The 13,820-nt window shown below is 54.8% G+C and overlaps 5 protein-coding genes across 5 annotated transcripts; 4 read left to right on the forward strand and 1 right to left on the reverse strand.

The window, feature by feature from the left end:
• Positions 1-2,717: 2,717 nt before the first annotated feature.
• On the forward strand, positions 2,718-4,124 carry V2A60_009411 (uncharacterized protein; the record flags this gene model as incomplete). Its single annotated transcript, XM_083260677.1, has 1 exon — positions 2,718-4,124. One exon carries the CDS (start codon positions 2,718-2,720, stop codon positions 4,122-4,124), a length of 1,407 nt encoding a protein of 468 aa, XP_083116803.1.
• Positions 4,125-6,432: 2,308 nt separating this feature from the next.
• V2A60_009412 (bacterial low temperature requirement A protein-domain-containing protein) lies at positions 6,433-7,915 on the forward strand (the record flags this gene model as incomplete). Its single annotated transcript, XM_083260678.1, has 2 exons — positions 6,433-6,586; positions 6,687-7,915. 2 exons carry the CDS (start codon positions 6,433-6,435, stop codon positions 7,913-7,915), a joined length of 1,383 nt encoding a protein of 460 aa, XP_083116804.1.
• Positions 7,916-8,349: 434 nt separating this feature from the next.
• V2A60_009413 (uncharacterized protein) lies at positions 8,350-9,235 on the forward strand (the record flags this gene model as incomplete). Its single annotated transcript, XM_083260679.1, has 2 exons — positions 8,350-8,725; positions 8,808-9,235. The coding sequence occupies 2 exons, from the start codon at positions 8,350-8,352 to the stop codon at positions 9,233-9,235; spliced, it is 804 nt and encodes a 267-aa protein (XP_083116805.1).
• Positions 9,236-9,396: 161 nt separating this feature from the next.
• V2A60_009414 (Cerato-platanin) lies at positions 9,397-9,881 on the reverse strand (the record flags this gene model as incomplete). The annotated part of the gene is made up of 2 exons (XM_083260680.1): positions 9,397-9,752; positions 9,821-9,881. The coding sequence occupies 2 exons, from the start codon at positions 9,879-9,881 to the stop codon at positions 9,397-9,399; spliced, it is 417 nt and encodes a 138-aa protein (XP_083116806.1).
• Positions 9,882-11,174: 1,293 nt separating this feature from the next.
• V2A60_009415 (ADP-ribosylation factor family-domain-containing protein) lies at positions 11,175-13,435 on the forward strand (the record flags this gene model as incomplete). The annotated part of the gene is made up of 4 exons (XM_083260681.1): positions 11,175-11,178; positions 11,231-11,425; positions 11,488-12,172; positions 12,232-13,435. The coding sequence occupies 4 exons, from the start codon at positions 11,175-11,177 to the stop codon at positions 13,433-13,435; spliced, it is 2,088 nt and encodes a 695-aa protein (XP_083116807.1).
• Positions 13,436-13,820: the final 385 nt, after the last annotated feature.

Raw genomic sequence — 13,820 nt, forward strand, 5'->3', positions numbered from 1 at the left:
AACACCTCTTCCAAGAGCTCGACTGGAGCTCGCTGGCGATCTCTGCACGAACCAGTTTGTTGCGTGTAGCCATAAGTTGATAGAATGTGGTTTCACAGTGGAGTGGTCATTAGTACTTGACTGATGAGGAGGCAAAACGCCACACTCTTCGAGAAGTAAGGAACTTCTCCTGAAAAGGGCTGGTCCTCAAGGTGGCTTGCCTTGGCTGTGTTTGGGCTCGATGGAAAGAGAATAGTCGTGGCCCACACACACACACAAGCACACACACTATTTCAGTTTTTTTCCCTCATGGAAAAGGAGAGATGCAGCACCGTGGCACTAGAACCTGCCTGTGTTCTGTCCAACTGCTCGGCCCCGTCAATCCTTCCTCGTTGCAAGACAGTTGGTGGCGCGAAGCTACCTTCTCTCGGCGGCGCTAGAAGCGACTTATCAGACCCTCCGTGCGTCCACCCTAATGAATTAGCTGCTCGCAAGATTGAGTTGCAATGTTGGGCAAAAAAAGAGACACTCCTTGACCGTCTGGTCGGAGCAAGAGGTCCTGTTCCGATCGACTTCCTGGCACCCATGTCCCTGCACAATCCGGAAATGTTTTTTTTTTGTCCTCCATCTGCTCCCGTACTTGTTCGACCGTCCTCAGCAACTGAGCAAGTATAAACTAATAAGTAGGCCCCGCTGCGACAAGGAGGGCGGCTTGGCTTCGAAGCTCTCCATATCTCGTGTCTCAAGTTGACGTCGCGCAATTCGAGCCTTCTCAACAAGGCAAGGCCATACTTGCTGGGCGATCACAGTCTCTAGGCATGACAAACGTCCAAGACCATGCATGATTCAAAATAGTGGTGCTACAACAAGACGCTACCCTCTTCTTGATTCGGGCATAGTGCATACAGGGCTCTCTTGCAGCCACGTTTTGGCAATGCAACCCTAAGCATTTCCGGCCAGCGTCTCGGAAGGCGACATACTGGGTACAACTAAACCAAATAGCATTCGCTCAATACTGAGTATAATCCCATGCCTGTGAATTGTCTCAGCGCAATGAAGCTCGTGTCTTGGGTTAGCGCGTCAATCTTTGTGGTCGGACGACTACTTAGTACTCGCATCTCTTTCGTGATCTTGGCCTATACGTTCTGCCTTGCGCCCAAGCATGACTTCGCCCCGTTATAAAAGGGAGTACCAAGATGGCTGACCGACGCTAAAAGGGAAATCACTGTTTCTGTGCGATGTGGTTCTACGCAGGGTTTTCGGGTCTCAGTGGCATGCTGCATCTGCGAGAAGTAGGCAGGCATGCAGGCACACTTTGCAATTATTCTACAGCAACCCTCAGCTCGCGCACGGATACATGGTCCTCCGGCAACAGGGCTGTCTCACCGTTACCAGGGTGCAACGTACTAGCCTGGCTAGTAGAAGTGCGTGCTGGCACGACACTAGACTACTCAGTCATAACTATAGTTATACCCAGTAACTAGTCCATTTGGCCGGAAGCTCCCTTGTTGCCTGACATGTGTACTAGTAGTATATCTGATTATCAGCCTGGCCAACTCTCTCCCGAACACGATAAGCCTCTTGCGAGTGTGGCCTAACGTGGTATCAGCATGAAGACCTTGCCTGCTTCATAACCAGCGCAGCGAAACATGCAAAGAACGAGCGAGAAACCGACTGAACTCGCACCATGGCCGCGACTATACGCCGTGGCGTATCGAGGATGCCAAATGGAGGCAATCACGAACCATTCTTGACAGACAAGGATCAAGTACGTATAGGAATATAGGGCAACGGCGGGCTTATAATTGAACCCGCTTTTCTTTGTTTCCGAGCAGGGGAGCGCGGATCATTTCCGGTTCTAGAGGTTCCAAGAAATCGACGGTGGATGTGGCTTATAAAGTCCAGTCCGTGCCAAACACTCTCCGTGGCCCTGGCTGCTGGGTAGCATACATACTACTCTCGCCATTCATCACGTCTGCGTAATGATACCTGTGCGAGAGACAACGAATATGTCTCGCTTGTTAGCTCTACTTTATTGCAAATCGTTGTCCTTCTGGCATCCAGCGGTGGCCTTGCACGTGCTTTATTATGTCATTTAGCCCAAGGTGATTTTGAAAATGCCCATGGCAGCGGATTCGACGCGCAATGTGTCACATGTGGTGCTATATCCACGGTCAACCATTGCACATGTCATGGAAGGCCAAACCTTAAGACGCGCCTTGAAGGCTAAAACGGATTTTCGTTGTACCGCGCGCCTCGTCGAACGCAGAAAGCGGAGAGTCTCATGAAGCATGCTCCTAAAAACCTCTTTCCAGCAAAAAGATGATGAAGAACTAATCCAGCAGCTCTCTCCGAGTAATAAGAAGTAGCTTTATATGGCTCCGTACTCACTTATACTCCCAAAGCCGCCCATGGCCGAGTCAGACCCACAAGACGCCTCACCAACTCCAAGACCAGTATCATCCCAGGCTGAGTCACTACAGACGACCTCATCACCAAGCCTACCGCAGCGGAAAAAGCGATGGGCTCCCAAGGTACGGACAGGGTGCCGGGCATGTAGGTAAGGATATCCCCCCCCCCCTCCCCCTCCCCCGGCGGCTCGACAGTCTCCTCTCACAGCAACTGACCGATGCGCGGAAAGAGCCCGCCACGTCAAATGCGATGAGGGCTGGCCAGCTTGCAGTAATTGCTTGAGAAGAGGAAGAAGCTGCCCCGGCTACAATCTCCTGACACCAAGGATGGCCATAGTCCGGCCCCTCAATCCGGCAGGCATTATTCCCACACCAGCCGAGCTCGCGCTGAACGAGTATTTCCGTAAAACTGCGATCCTGTACAGCCCGGATGAGTTCAACAGAGAATTCTGGCAATACTCCCTGCTCCAGGTCTCGCATGGTGTGACCGCTGTCTGGCACGCCACCAATGCCGCGGCCGGATCGTTGTGGGCTCGGGATGCGAGGGTGATGCAGGCACCGGGCGCTGCGCACGGCATACGCGAGGAGGCCGTCAAGCAACATACCCTGTCCCTAAAGTTCACTCTCATGTTAACGCAGGGCAAATGCCTGTCAGAACAGGATAAGACTATGGTCTTGCTGTCCAATGTGCTCTTGGTCGCATGCGCTCACCATCCCCAAGACTGGGATGTATATTGCACCCTGATCGCCAAGAGCCTTGCACTGATCAGATACTGGAAATTCTGGGAGTGCATCGACTCCAGATCTACATTGGCGGTGCAAGTACTGTATTATTTCATCAAAGTGGAGAGAATCATGTACGAGTCCAAATCGCAGACCCTGCAGATCCCACCCCAGACTTGGCATGAGGCGATTGCGTGCCTGCGAGGTCAGCCGCTTACCTCTGCCATCAGAGCATATGTAGAGCTTGAGCTCTTCTATTCGAGTGCACGAGCTATACTGGACTGCCTGCCTGCCAGACCGAGCAGTGTGGAGATTGCCTCTGCGCGTGCAAGCTTCTCTGTGCTTGAACAACACTTTGCAGATTGGGAAACCAGATATGATGCGCTGACATTATCAGCAGTCATCCTCGATCCTTTACCTCTCACCACGCTGGGCGTGCGCCGCCTCCTTCTGAACGCTCTGCTGAAGCTCGACATCGATAGGTCCGTCGACTGCTGGGACGAGACTTGCTGGGACGACGTGCACATTTACTTTTCAAAGTCGCTAGATCTCCTCGATGCTTTTCTATGCCGAGAGGATGATGATGATGCAGCGGGTCAAGAAGCGCAGTTTCACAAGCTGCGGCCACTGCTTTGGAACTCGCTCAACTTCATTGCCCGCGTGTGTCGCGCACCGCTGCTTCGACGCAAGGCGACGTCTCTCCTGCAGGCATCTCTGCGCGACGCGGTGCGCGGAATACCGGCCGCTCCCGCCAGCTATGTTCCCAGGGCCGATGCGCATCCTCCGCTCATCAACTACATCATCGCATTGGAAGAAGGCGCACACGCAGTATGCGGGGAGCCGCAGAAATGTGTACGGGGCCAATTCGTTTGCAACATTCATCGCGTGGCAACGGTGCATACGAATCGGGAGAAGAGCGACCCGGTATTCATACTCCGTACCGTGGGTGACATGCTCGACGGTAGAGAAGGACACATTGTACATTCCACGTCATTAGCCAGGTCCAGCTGATTGTCACATTGCGACTTTTTGGCCGCTTACCAACTGCTGGAAATCGCCAACCTTGTCCTGCGTGATGTGGTTCTAATCAAGCCAGAATCACTGAGAGAGGCGTAGATAGTGATGCCGTTGTGTTTCTTCATGTTTGCACACCTCAGCGAATAGATTTTATGGCAGCACGCCATTGGACCATTATTCAAACAGAGGGAATAAAAAACAGGTTCGGTGAACATCAATGCCAGTGCGCCTACCGCACCAGGACATTACTCATTTCCCCCCTTTGATATCAAGGGCTGTGCGTGAGAGAACATCCACGCTCGTAATGGTGTACGGTTTACCATGGTAGAAAGTTGAGATGCTCTACGGATCAAAAGCGCTGATCCTTGCAGCATATCTCTCTTTGAATGGTAGTTGCAGAGTAGATTCTCGAGCTCTCATATGTTTACTGTGCCTTTTCAAATCCATGTTTAAATTTTCATCTTGGACTTTGACTACCGCGGCATCTCTCAACGGACAACTGCTCTGCTCAGCAGTTCGGTTACTACCCTACACGAGACAACGGACACGGAGGGCTCTAACCTACCAATAACAAGTATTCGTTTACTGGAAAATTTATCGTCTTTCCATTTATAAGCCAGAATCAATGACGCAGAAGCGGCAATAGTTTCAAGTCACTCTGCGGGCAAGCTACAGGTCGTCGAAGAATAGTAGTACCCTGCGAAACCTGTAGGCAAGAGCACGGTGCATCAATTAACATTCACTGGAGCGACTGACAGTCAACTCTGGGCCGGAACGGATTTTAATGGAAGCATATGAGACGGAAACCAACAGTTTATTCACAACCCAACCCACAAACGTGCACAGATGCACCGAAACTTTGTGTACCTAGGCTCCCGGGCTTCTTCTGCGACCACAGAAACACAATCATCGTAGAGTGACTCACCAGAATAGTTGCAGATGGCCACACAGGGCCGTGATGTATGTCGAAGGTGCCAAAGGTGTCAAATACATCAAAGTTGCAGAACGTGCCAAAGGTGTCGAAGGTGTCGAGGGCTTTGATACCTCCACCAATCGTTTGACTTCAATCTTCGAAAAGCTTGCAACTCTTTCTTTTCGAACAAGGAAGTTCATTGTCGAGTTCGAAACCCCAGGACTGACTTAGAGACCGACCATAGTCAGGCCGGAGGGAGCATTTTCGGAGCCGGGGTCGAGAGCATCAATGCTGGCAACGACTTTGGTCGTGAGAACTTGGGTTGGGCTGGAAGCACTCCAAAGTTGCTCTTGATGCGGTGGACAGCCGCAGGCTTGGGGAGGCATGCGGGTGTCGCAGCTGTGGCCCGTCTGGCCTTGCTCTGTCTACAAGTTTTCGAAGACCGGGAAAGGCCTGCGGGAATGATTGTCAAGAATGGGCGTCGCTTCATGCTCAGGAGGCAGAGGGACTGGGGTTTTAAGTACGATTTTTCCGCGACTGGGCGGCGGCGGGGGGGGGGGGGGGGGGGAGGAGACGACTGTATCACGCAAACTGGTAACCCGCAAACATGAAGCACGCATAGCTACACTGCAGTTGGTGTTGGGCAGGCCACCCAGATCGGCCGTATGCGCCAAAAGTGAGGCAGAGGAGTCGCACAATCGTACAGAGGGCATTAACAAAGCCATACCGAGTTTGCAAGGTGCGCAGGCACCGTAGTAACCGGAATCTCTTGCCCAGATCTCGTGACAGAGAAGATACGAGAGTATCATATCAGGCCAGCATAGAGGTCAGACCAAGGCCGTTCACATCTGCCACTAATCACACGTTCTGGAGCAGACCATTGACTAGTACTTCCGGAAGGAGACCAGCTCTCTCGAAGAGGATTGGTACTTTTTCTGGCCTCGCGGTGATACTCCGACATCGTGTACGGTAGAGTTGGGGTAACCTGGACGCCGCCATTGTTGTCAGTCGCTTTGCGACGCGGTAAGACGGAGAGTCTAGGTTAACAACAGTGAAAACCTCGTCGTCCGTTATGCGACAGATCCATCGCCTTCAATGAACTACAGGAATCGGAACGAGAAAATTAGAGTTGGGCGCATTGATCTACTAGCGCGGTCAGAAGACAACCTAATCACAAAATTAGCTTCTGCGAGCGTTGGGGGTTTATTAGCCTCGGTGAGACATTACCACCGACGCCATTTCTTGGGGGGAAGTTTTGATGGTGTTTTCTTTTTCTCCCTTTGCAACACTTGCCCCTCATCAGTCTCACCCGCACTTGGATCTCTTGAGGTGCGCGAAGCCGATAGGCGTCCGAATACGACATCACCTTTGCCCCATTCCTGCGACGCAATGAACTGCAACGAGCTCCAAGAGAGCGCCAAGGGCGAGCACTACATCATCAAGCGGCCCAAGGCGCTGCAGTGGTTCTGCGATGGGGAGCTGCAAAAGGACAGCGACGAGGAGCGCCAGGCCGGCCGCTTCGAGCTGTTCTTGGACCTGCTGTGTGAGTAGCACGCCGTCTCTGCCCCCCCCCTCCTCTTGTTCTTCTTTGTCAGGTGGAATGAGCGAGAGCAGCAGCACGACTGACCAAGGAACGCGCGGAGGGGGGGTTGCATTGCCAGACGTTGCCATTGTCGCCAATCTCAGCGACGAGCTCAGCGAGCACCCGGACGGGGCGCACGTCGCCAAGTACATCCTGACCTTTACGCCGGCGTGGCACATCTGGGTCGACCTGCGGGAGATTATGAACTCGTACTACACCGACGACCTGGTGCAGCGGCTGACGATCTTGTGGGTCATGGCGCTGCTGGTGCTCTTCGCCAACAACGCCAACCGCGTCGACGACGATGTCGGGGCGATGCGCACGGCGGCCGGCGCCTACGTCGCCGCCCGCCTCACGACGATGCTCTTCTTCCTCGTCAGCTCCTTTGCCAGCCGCGCGCACCGCGCGCAGGCGCGCATCATGGCCGGCTTCATGCTCGCCGGCCTGCTGCTCACCATTCCGCTCTTCGTCGCGGGCGTCAGCCTCCGCGGCAAGGCCGCCGTCGTCGCCGTCATGGTCGTCTACCAGGAGCTCACCTGGAGCGTGACGCTGAGCCCCTGGCTCAAGCGCCGGCTGCGGCTCCGCTACAGCACCGCCGTCGACATTGCGCACGAGATTGACCGCATGGCCGCCTTCTTCATCATCATCCTCGGCGAGTTTGTGTACATTGTCATCGTCGGCAACCCGGCCGGCGTCGGCCTCACGCCCGGCTACGGCAAGGCCGTCTGCACGCTCGTCGTCGCCTTTTGCCTCAACTGGATCTACGTCAGCGGCGACGGCAGCCTCCGCGCCACGCACCCGATCCGCCGCTCGGCCTGGACCGCCTTTGGCTTCTTCCTGCTCCACCTCCCCATGGCCGCCGCGTTCCTCATCGCCGGCCACGTCAGCGCGCTGAGCGTAAAGGTGGACGAGTTTGACGAGGGCCAGCGCTGGCTCCTCGGCGCCGGGCTCGGCATCGGCATGCTGTGTCTCTGGGTCTACGGCATGCTGTACAAGGCCGAGGAGCGCCACGACCTGATCCTGCCCAAGAACCTGCGCGTCGGCATGCGCCTCGTCGTCGCCGTCATCCTGATGATCATCCCAGTCACGCACGAGCATTTCAGCGCGACCCAGTTCATGGTCATTGTCATGGCGCTGATTGCCTTTTTGACAATCTGGGAGACGATTGGGGGCCTGCTCAAGGGCACCACCATCTTTGAGCCCTGGACCGACGCCCATCCGCCGTCCGAGGCCCTGCTCGGAGGCCAGCAAGGCAGCACCCCAAACTCGGAAAGTCCAATTGCGGGCTGATGATGGAAGGGAGATGGAGCGCGGGATGAGGGGACGTGTTTTGGTTGAGTCATCCATTCTGCCTCAGGATCCTGGCAACGAAAACCAGACGGATGTGTTTGGAGAGGCACGAGCGAGCGGGAATCTCGCGATCGGCTAAAAGCGCCAGCTACGAGGCTTGCGATAATAACTAATTTTGTAATTGAGTCATAGTTGCCATTTTTGTGCCAGTTCCGTGAGGCGTCCGTAGGGGGCAGCATGCAGCTGACCAGTAGCACGATACAATTCCGGGGCCGGCCGGGCTGAACCGGGGCAGCAAGGCTTGCGTCCTCCCTTATAAGACGGCGACGTCAGCATATAATAGTCAAGCCATCCAAGACTATAAGAATCTACAGGAAAATAAATAAGAAAAGGAAAAAAAGCGCTCTTCCTAAAAAACAATCACGCACAATTCCATGTCTACTACACCACGGACGGCTCGGCGCTTTGCATCCGCCCTGGCTCAGGGCACTGCCCTCGTCGCAGCATCCATCTACATCAGCCAGACGGCCCGGCGGATAGCTGCGTCCTCCAGACTGGGAGTCACGGATGAGAATGCGGCGTCGCCTTCTTTCCTCGAGTCGCCCACCATCCGCAACTACGTCAACCCCCGAAACAGAGAGAGTCGGGCCGTGGACACGCACTCGGTGACCCTCCACGTGCCGCTGGGCAAGGACATCTCGGACGAGAGGATCCTGGCGCAGGCGACGAGGAGCTTCTTCAACGGATGGGTCTTTTATCTCGAGGCGAAAGCCCTGAGACTGATCAGGCTGGACGACAGCAGATACTCGAGTATGTTTTTTTACGTGACCCTTCCAGGCGGATGTCGTCTCGTCGTTTCTTATCAGGGTGCTGACGCGCCAATGACTTGCAGAACTTGCCTCCACGACTGTGCCGGCGCATATATGGGACGCTGCAGAGTTGTCCGAGACTTCACTCCCCGCGCCGCACACCGTTCTGTTTGGCGTTTTCCGGCTGGCAGACGTTGAGCTGGGCGACGCGGCAGGCGAAGCCGCGGGCGGCACCGGGACGAGCCATGCCGACTTTTTGTTTGGGTCCGACATGACGCAGTTCGCTGGCTGCCATCGATTCAGCGTGGAGCGACAGGATGTTGATGTCGCTCGTAAAACGCAAAAGGTCAAAGTCCAGCTGCAGTGCTACGCCTGCAACCCGATGAGCGATGCCCCCACAGGTGGCGCTTTGCTGGGATTCCATCGACTCTACGCATCGGCCTTGTTTAGAGAAACTGTCGGCCAGATCAATCGCTGGCTGCAGTCTGATGACAAATTCACGAGCTCATGAATGGGAGGAAACACTTGTAGGATAGAGCAAAGAAATGCCCCGTGAGTATAGCGTGCCGGGCACGACTTGTATTACTAGAAAGCTAATCCCCATGATACCATAACATCATTCATCATCATGATAAACGCTCAAAAAGTCCATTGTTCTTTCTCCCTCGACTTTTACAGGCCGCACTCCTTAATATCGACCTTGCTGGCCTGGGCGTCGATGCGGCCGACTTCAACGCCACGGCCGCCCGTGAGCTTATTCATAGCGTCCAGGGCAATGTTGAAACCGGCATTAGCGTGGTCGATGGCCAGCACGTTGATGGAGCGGCCCTTGTAGTCGAGCCTCCAGCAGGTGCCGCACGATGGCGAGTTCCAGCCGGCGACGGCCTCGGCGCCGCCAATGTAGGGGAAGCGGGGGATCTCGCCCTGCGTCTGCCAGTGGTAGCGGGAGATGAGGCCGTTGTCACCATCGGAGCAGGATACGTCCCTGAGGGAGCGGCTGCCGTTGTCGTAGCCGGTGTCGTAGGAGACTGCGCGCAGGGTCGTGTCAGTAACTCGGTCGCCCATGATTAATTCCTGGCGTCTTGTTCACACGTACCAGTAACTCCCAGGGCGGTGCTGGCAAAGGCAGCGAGACCAAGGATAGATGGGACGTGCATGGTGATGGCTGATGACTGATGACTGATGAAATGAATAAATTAATGATTAAGTGATGCGGGCGGATTGTGAACTGCAGAAGAATGATGCAGGCCGCAAAAATTGATTCGGGCTCGTCAGGGCCTCCCTTATATACATGTCATCTCGCGAGGAAGCTTCGACCCTGCCCGCCATGAGCCGTCCGTATTCGAGAATGGGGACCTGCCGTGTCACTTTTGGATGTGGGTTTGACAAGGCGACACAATCATGGCCCGACACTGCAGTCTGACGCAGGTTGTCATGGTCCCCCAAGACATGCAGCAGACACGCCAGTTGACCAGCCAGCCCGCCGGTGCCGACGATCCTTCTCCACTGCCAGGGACGACGGGCGGGCGTGGCTTTGTTGAGTGCGAGTGTGTGTGTGTGTGTGCGGTGGCGAGCGTGCCTAATAATAACTCAGCAGGCAATAGGGCCATACGGCACACTTCGTATTGCGTCCCGTGATGGGGAAGACGGTACAAAATTGCCCATGCGGCGGCGATTGGGACAAGAGGCATTTCTGGGCGGGTTACGGATACTTGGGGTTGCTTCCCCGTCCCGCCAGAGCGGTCTGGGCGACAGTATACGAGGGCTGGCACCTGCGCATTGGAGACCATGTGCGTCATACTCGGCTTACACATTTATTCTCGGAGACATCAGAGAGGCAAAGAGGTCGTGTATATTATGCGACGCATTGTGCTTCGAATCCAGACTTTTTTTGGCTTTTTTCTTTCATAGCTACGTGGCGGTATTCCGACCTGTCAGTTTCGCAAACGCCATGAGCATTTGCGCGGCCGCTCCATCATAACAATGTCCCAGTAGGTGACGCGAAAAAAAGTTACATGATAAAGTTTTCCTTTATTGCATGGACATGACAGTAATACGAAGCCATCTCCTCACTGACTCGATCTTTTCCGGCTCTTGGGCCGTTTGCGACGTCATGGTACGAGCAAGGACCACTAATGATGATCAAACGCCAAGCCTCTGTTCCCAGTCATGTCCGCAAGCCTATTCCATCTACGAATTGCCAGAAAGACAGAAACAAAAAGACAGACCCTCTTAAGCCATCGCGACTATTTTCATCATGACATTATCATGCTGCCTGGATGCTGTTGCGATGTGGCTTCATCATGTAGAATTGCAATCTGTCTTTAGACGACGACTGCCTGGGGTGCGTATTTTGCTGCCTAGTCATTGTCCCCCTGTATATAATCCCCCATAATGCGACCTTTTCTGTCCCTGTTCCCAAACTAAACTGTCAAATATCAAAACACACAATGAGTTGCGTGATATACCATTCTATGCATAAACTCCCGGACTAATGTCTCTGCAGAGCTCGGCAATTGGATGTTCTGGCGCCCCAACGAGCGCCGGGTTCTGCTCATGGGCCTCGACTACGCGGGCAAGACAACGCTGCTATACCGCTGGCTCCTGAACAAGACGGTGGAAGCGATACCCACTGTCGGATTCAATGTCGAGACCATCAAGTATCCGGCCGGTTACGCCTTCGAGGTGTGGGACGTTGGAGGTTGGCGCACACGGCTTTTGGGCCTTTGGGCTTGATGATGGCTTGAGCTGACTGGTGACCAGGATGCGACAAGATTCGACCACTGTATCGACACTACTTTCAAAACACCGAACTCATCATTTTTCTGCACAACTGTGCAGATATGGACCGCTTTGACGAGCAGCTGGACTTGCTCAGAAACTTCATTCCCGACGAGGAACTGCGTCATGTGCCTGTACTCGTCGTGCTCACCGTGCAAGATTTGATGGAGCCCGCCACAAAAGATGAGGACATGGCCAAGATTATGGCAGCCTATCAAGACATGGCCGTATCTTGCAGGAGGCCGGCGCCATTGAGGATCTTCAACTCTCCTGGCTTCTCAGCCACGACGACCGAGAACCCCAACATTATCCTCGATGAGCTTGTCAAGATGATTACAGACGAGCACGGCGGATCGTCATTTTCACCAAAGACAAACAAGAGTTCAGACTCCCAGGTATCTGGTGCAGCTACAGGCGGTTCAGATGCCGAAAGAGCAAAGGCCATGGCTGATATCGATGTCACGACCACAGACGATTTTTGGCGCACATTTGAAGATGGAACCTTGGAACCTTGGGATCATTATCACCATCTAAAAGCCGGATTCTTCGTGTTAGTCGAGGCGTTTGAGCAGGGAGGTGGTGTTCTGGACGCGGCGGAGACCTTCATCCGCCACCTGGAACGCCTACGGGCTGGGAATCCACAGCGCTTCCGCAATACGACCCATCGGTAAGAAAAGTCGTGGTACAAGTCCCCCCTTTAGCAATGAAAACTGATACGAGCTGTAGTACAATGACGATATTCTGGCTGGCACAGCTTCACGTGGCTGCTTCCAGCTACATCCACAGCTACGACATCAAACGGGCGTTGCAGAGAGACGACTTCAAGGCCGTTGTCTTGAACAGCCCACAACTCACAGACGGGAGGCTATGGTCAGAGTACTACTCCAAGGGCGCCTTGTTCAACCAGGAAGCCAAAGATTGTTGGTGTCTGCCGGATCTGAGACCTTTGCCGTCTGTCGCGGCTGGGAAGCGCCAGAAAGCCGGGCACGCTCCCACGGCAACGGTTGCCGATGCAGACCGCCTGATCGGGTTTGGGCTGACCGTGGTTCAGCAAACAATGTCATCAAAAGCACGACGAGGGCCCATTGTAAAGGCGGCATTGGATGCGCTCATGTCGTCTACGATGCGGGAGCGCACAGTCACCACGGCGATCCCCCCCTACTCGGAGACGCAGGCATACTTTTGGGTCCAGCTTGTCCATGCCGCGATCGCGACGGCGACCACTCCGGGAGCAAACAATGCCGCGTCTCTCCAATGGTCCGGATCGGTCGAGTCGCTTACGCTGCCTGCCCTCAAGGCGCTCTTTGGCATTACGGGCGACGAATGGCGGGAGCACTACTCGGCAAAGCTGTGGGAGAGCCTCGGCGCTCGAATGCAGTTCCAGCCCCCGGACAAGAAGCCTCTTCCCAACGTCATCGCGGTGTCTGACCAGGCAAGAGTCGGCGCGGCACGGGGTGCCATGGCGCGGAGCTACGCCGCCGAGGACGAGCCCCGTTCCGAGCTCCCGCCGTCCGAGGACCTCGCCGTCATGGCGGCCGTACTCGCGCAAGAGCTCGCGGACGGGTCCGGGAGCGACCACGGACGTATGATCCAGGCTCTCTTCCGGGCACTGCAGCCAAGCGTGGATAGGGGGCAAGACCCGCGCGGACACCGAAAGAGGCGCTCGCTGGCCATCGCGGAGGGGCTGGAGCTCCCTTGCCCTGGCATCATCGATGGGTCGACGCAAAGAATGTTTTGGGTGCAGCAAGTCCTTCTGGCTGTCGAGAGCTTTGAGGGGGCAGACTTTGGAGACTTTATCCGGTCCAACGTGCATTTGGCGTACAGGGACCTGCCGTTGGTGCATTACTCGCCGATGCTGTGGGCAAGCCAGGAGGCCAAGGCCGTCTACCTGGGGCCAGACCGCAAATCTCTCAGCAGCTTCATAATCTAGATAGTGATTGAGTCTTGCCCGACATGATCGCCAATTTAAGCAACTCTGACAACATTGGTTCATGCTGACCGCGATGGTGATGCGAGGGCCCGGGCTAGATCGGGCAGCCCTACACGAATAGAGACGTCCAGATCCACCGTAGCATTGACTAGCGTATTCTTCAATTCTCTCTGTTGCTATTTAGGGAAGCGCTCGCTCGTGAAGGGGATGAGGAATTGCCCTTTCAAAATGGCAAATTTCAAAATGAGTGTCAGTGAAACCACATCTCTTGGTATGATTTGAGACCATGAGACATACATACTGCAAATGGTCTCAGTTATGCACTGCCCTGCTGCAGTTATAGCTTCACCTCCCCTCCATTGCGGAGCTCCGGTCATCGGTGTGC

Source organism: Cordyceps javanica, chromosome 6 (assembly GCF_051103115.1).
Source record: "Cordyceps javanica chromosome 6, complete sequence".
NCBI lineage: Eukaryota > Fungi > Ascomycota > Sordariomycetes > Hypocreales > Cordycipitaceae > Cordyceps > Cordyceps javanica.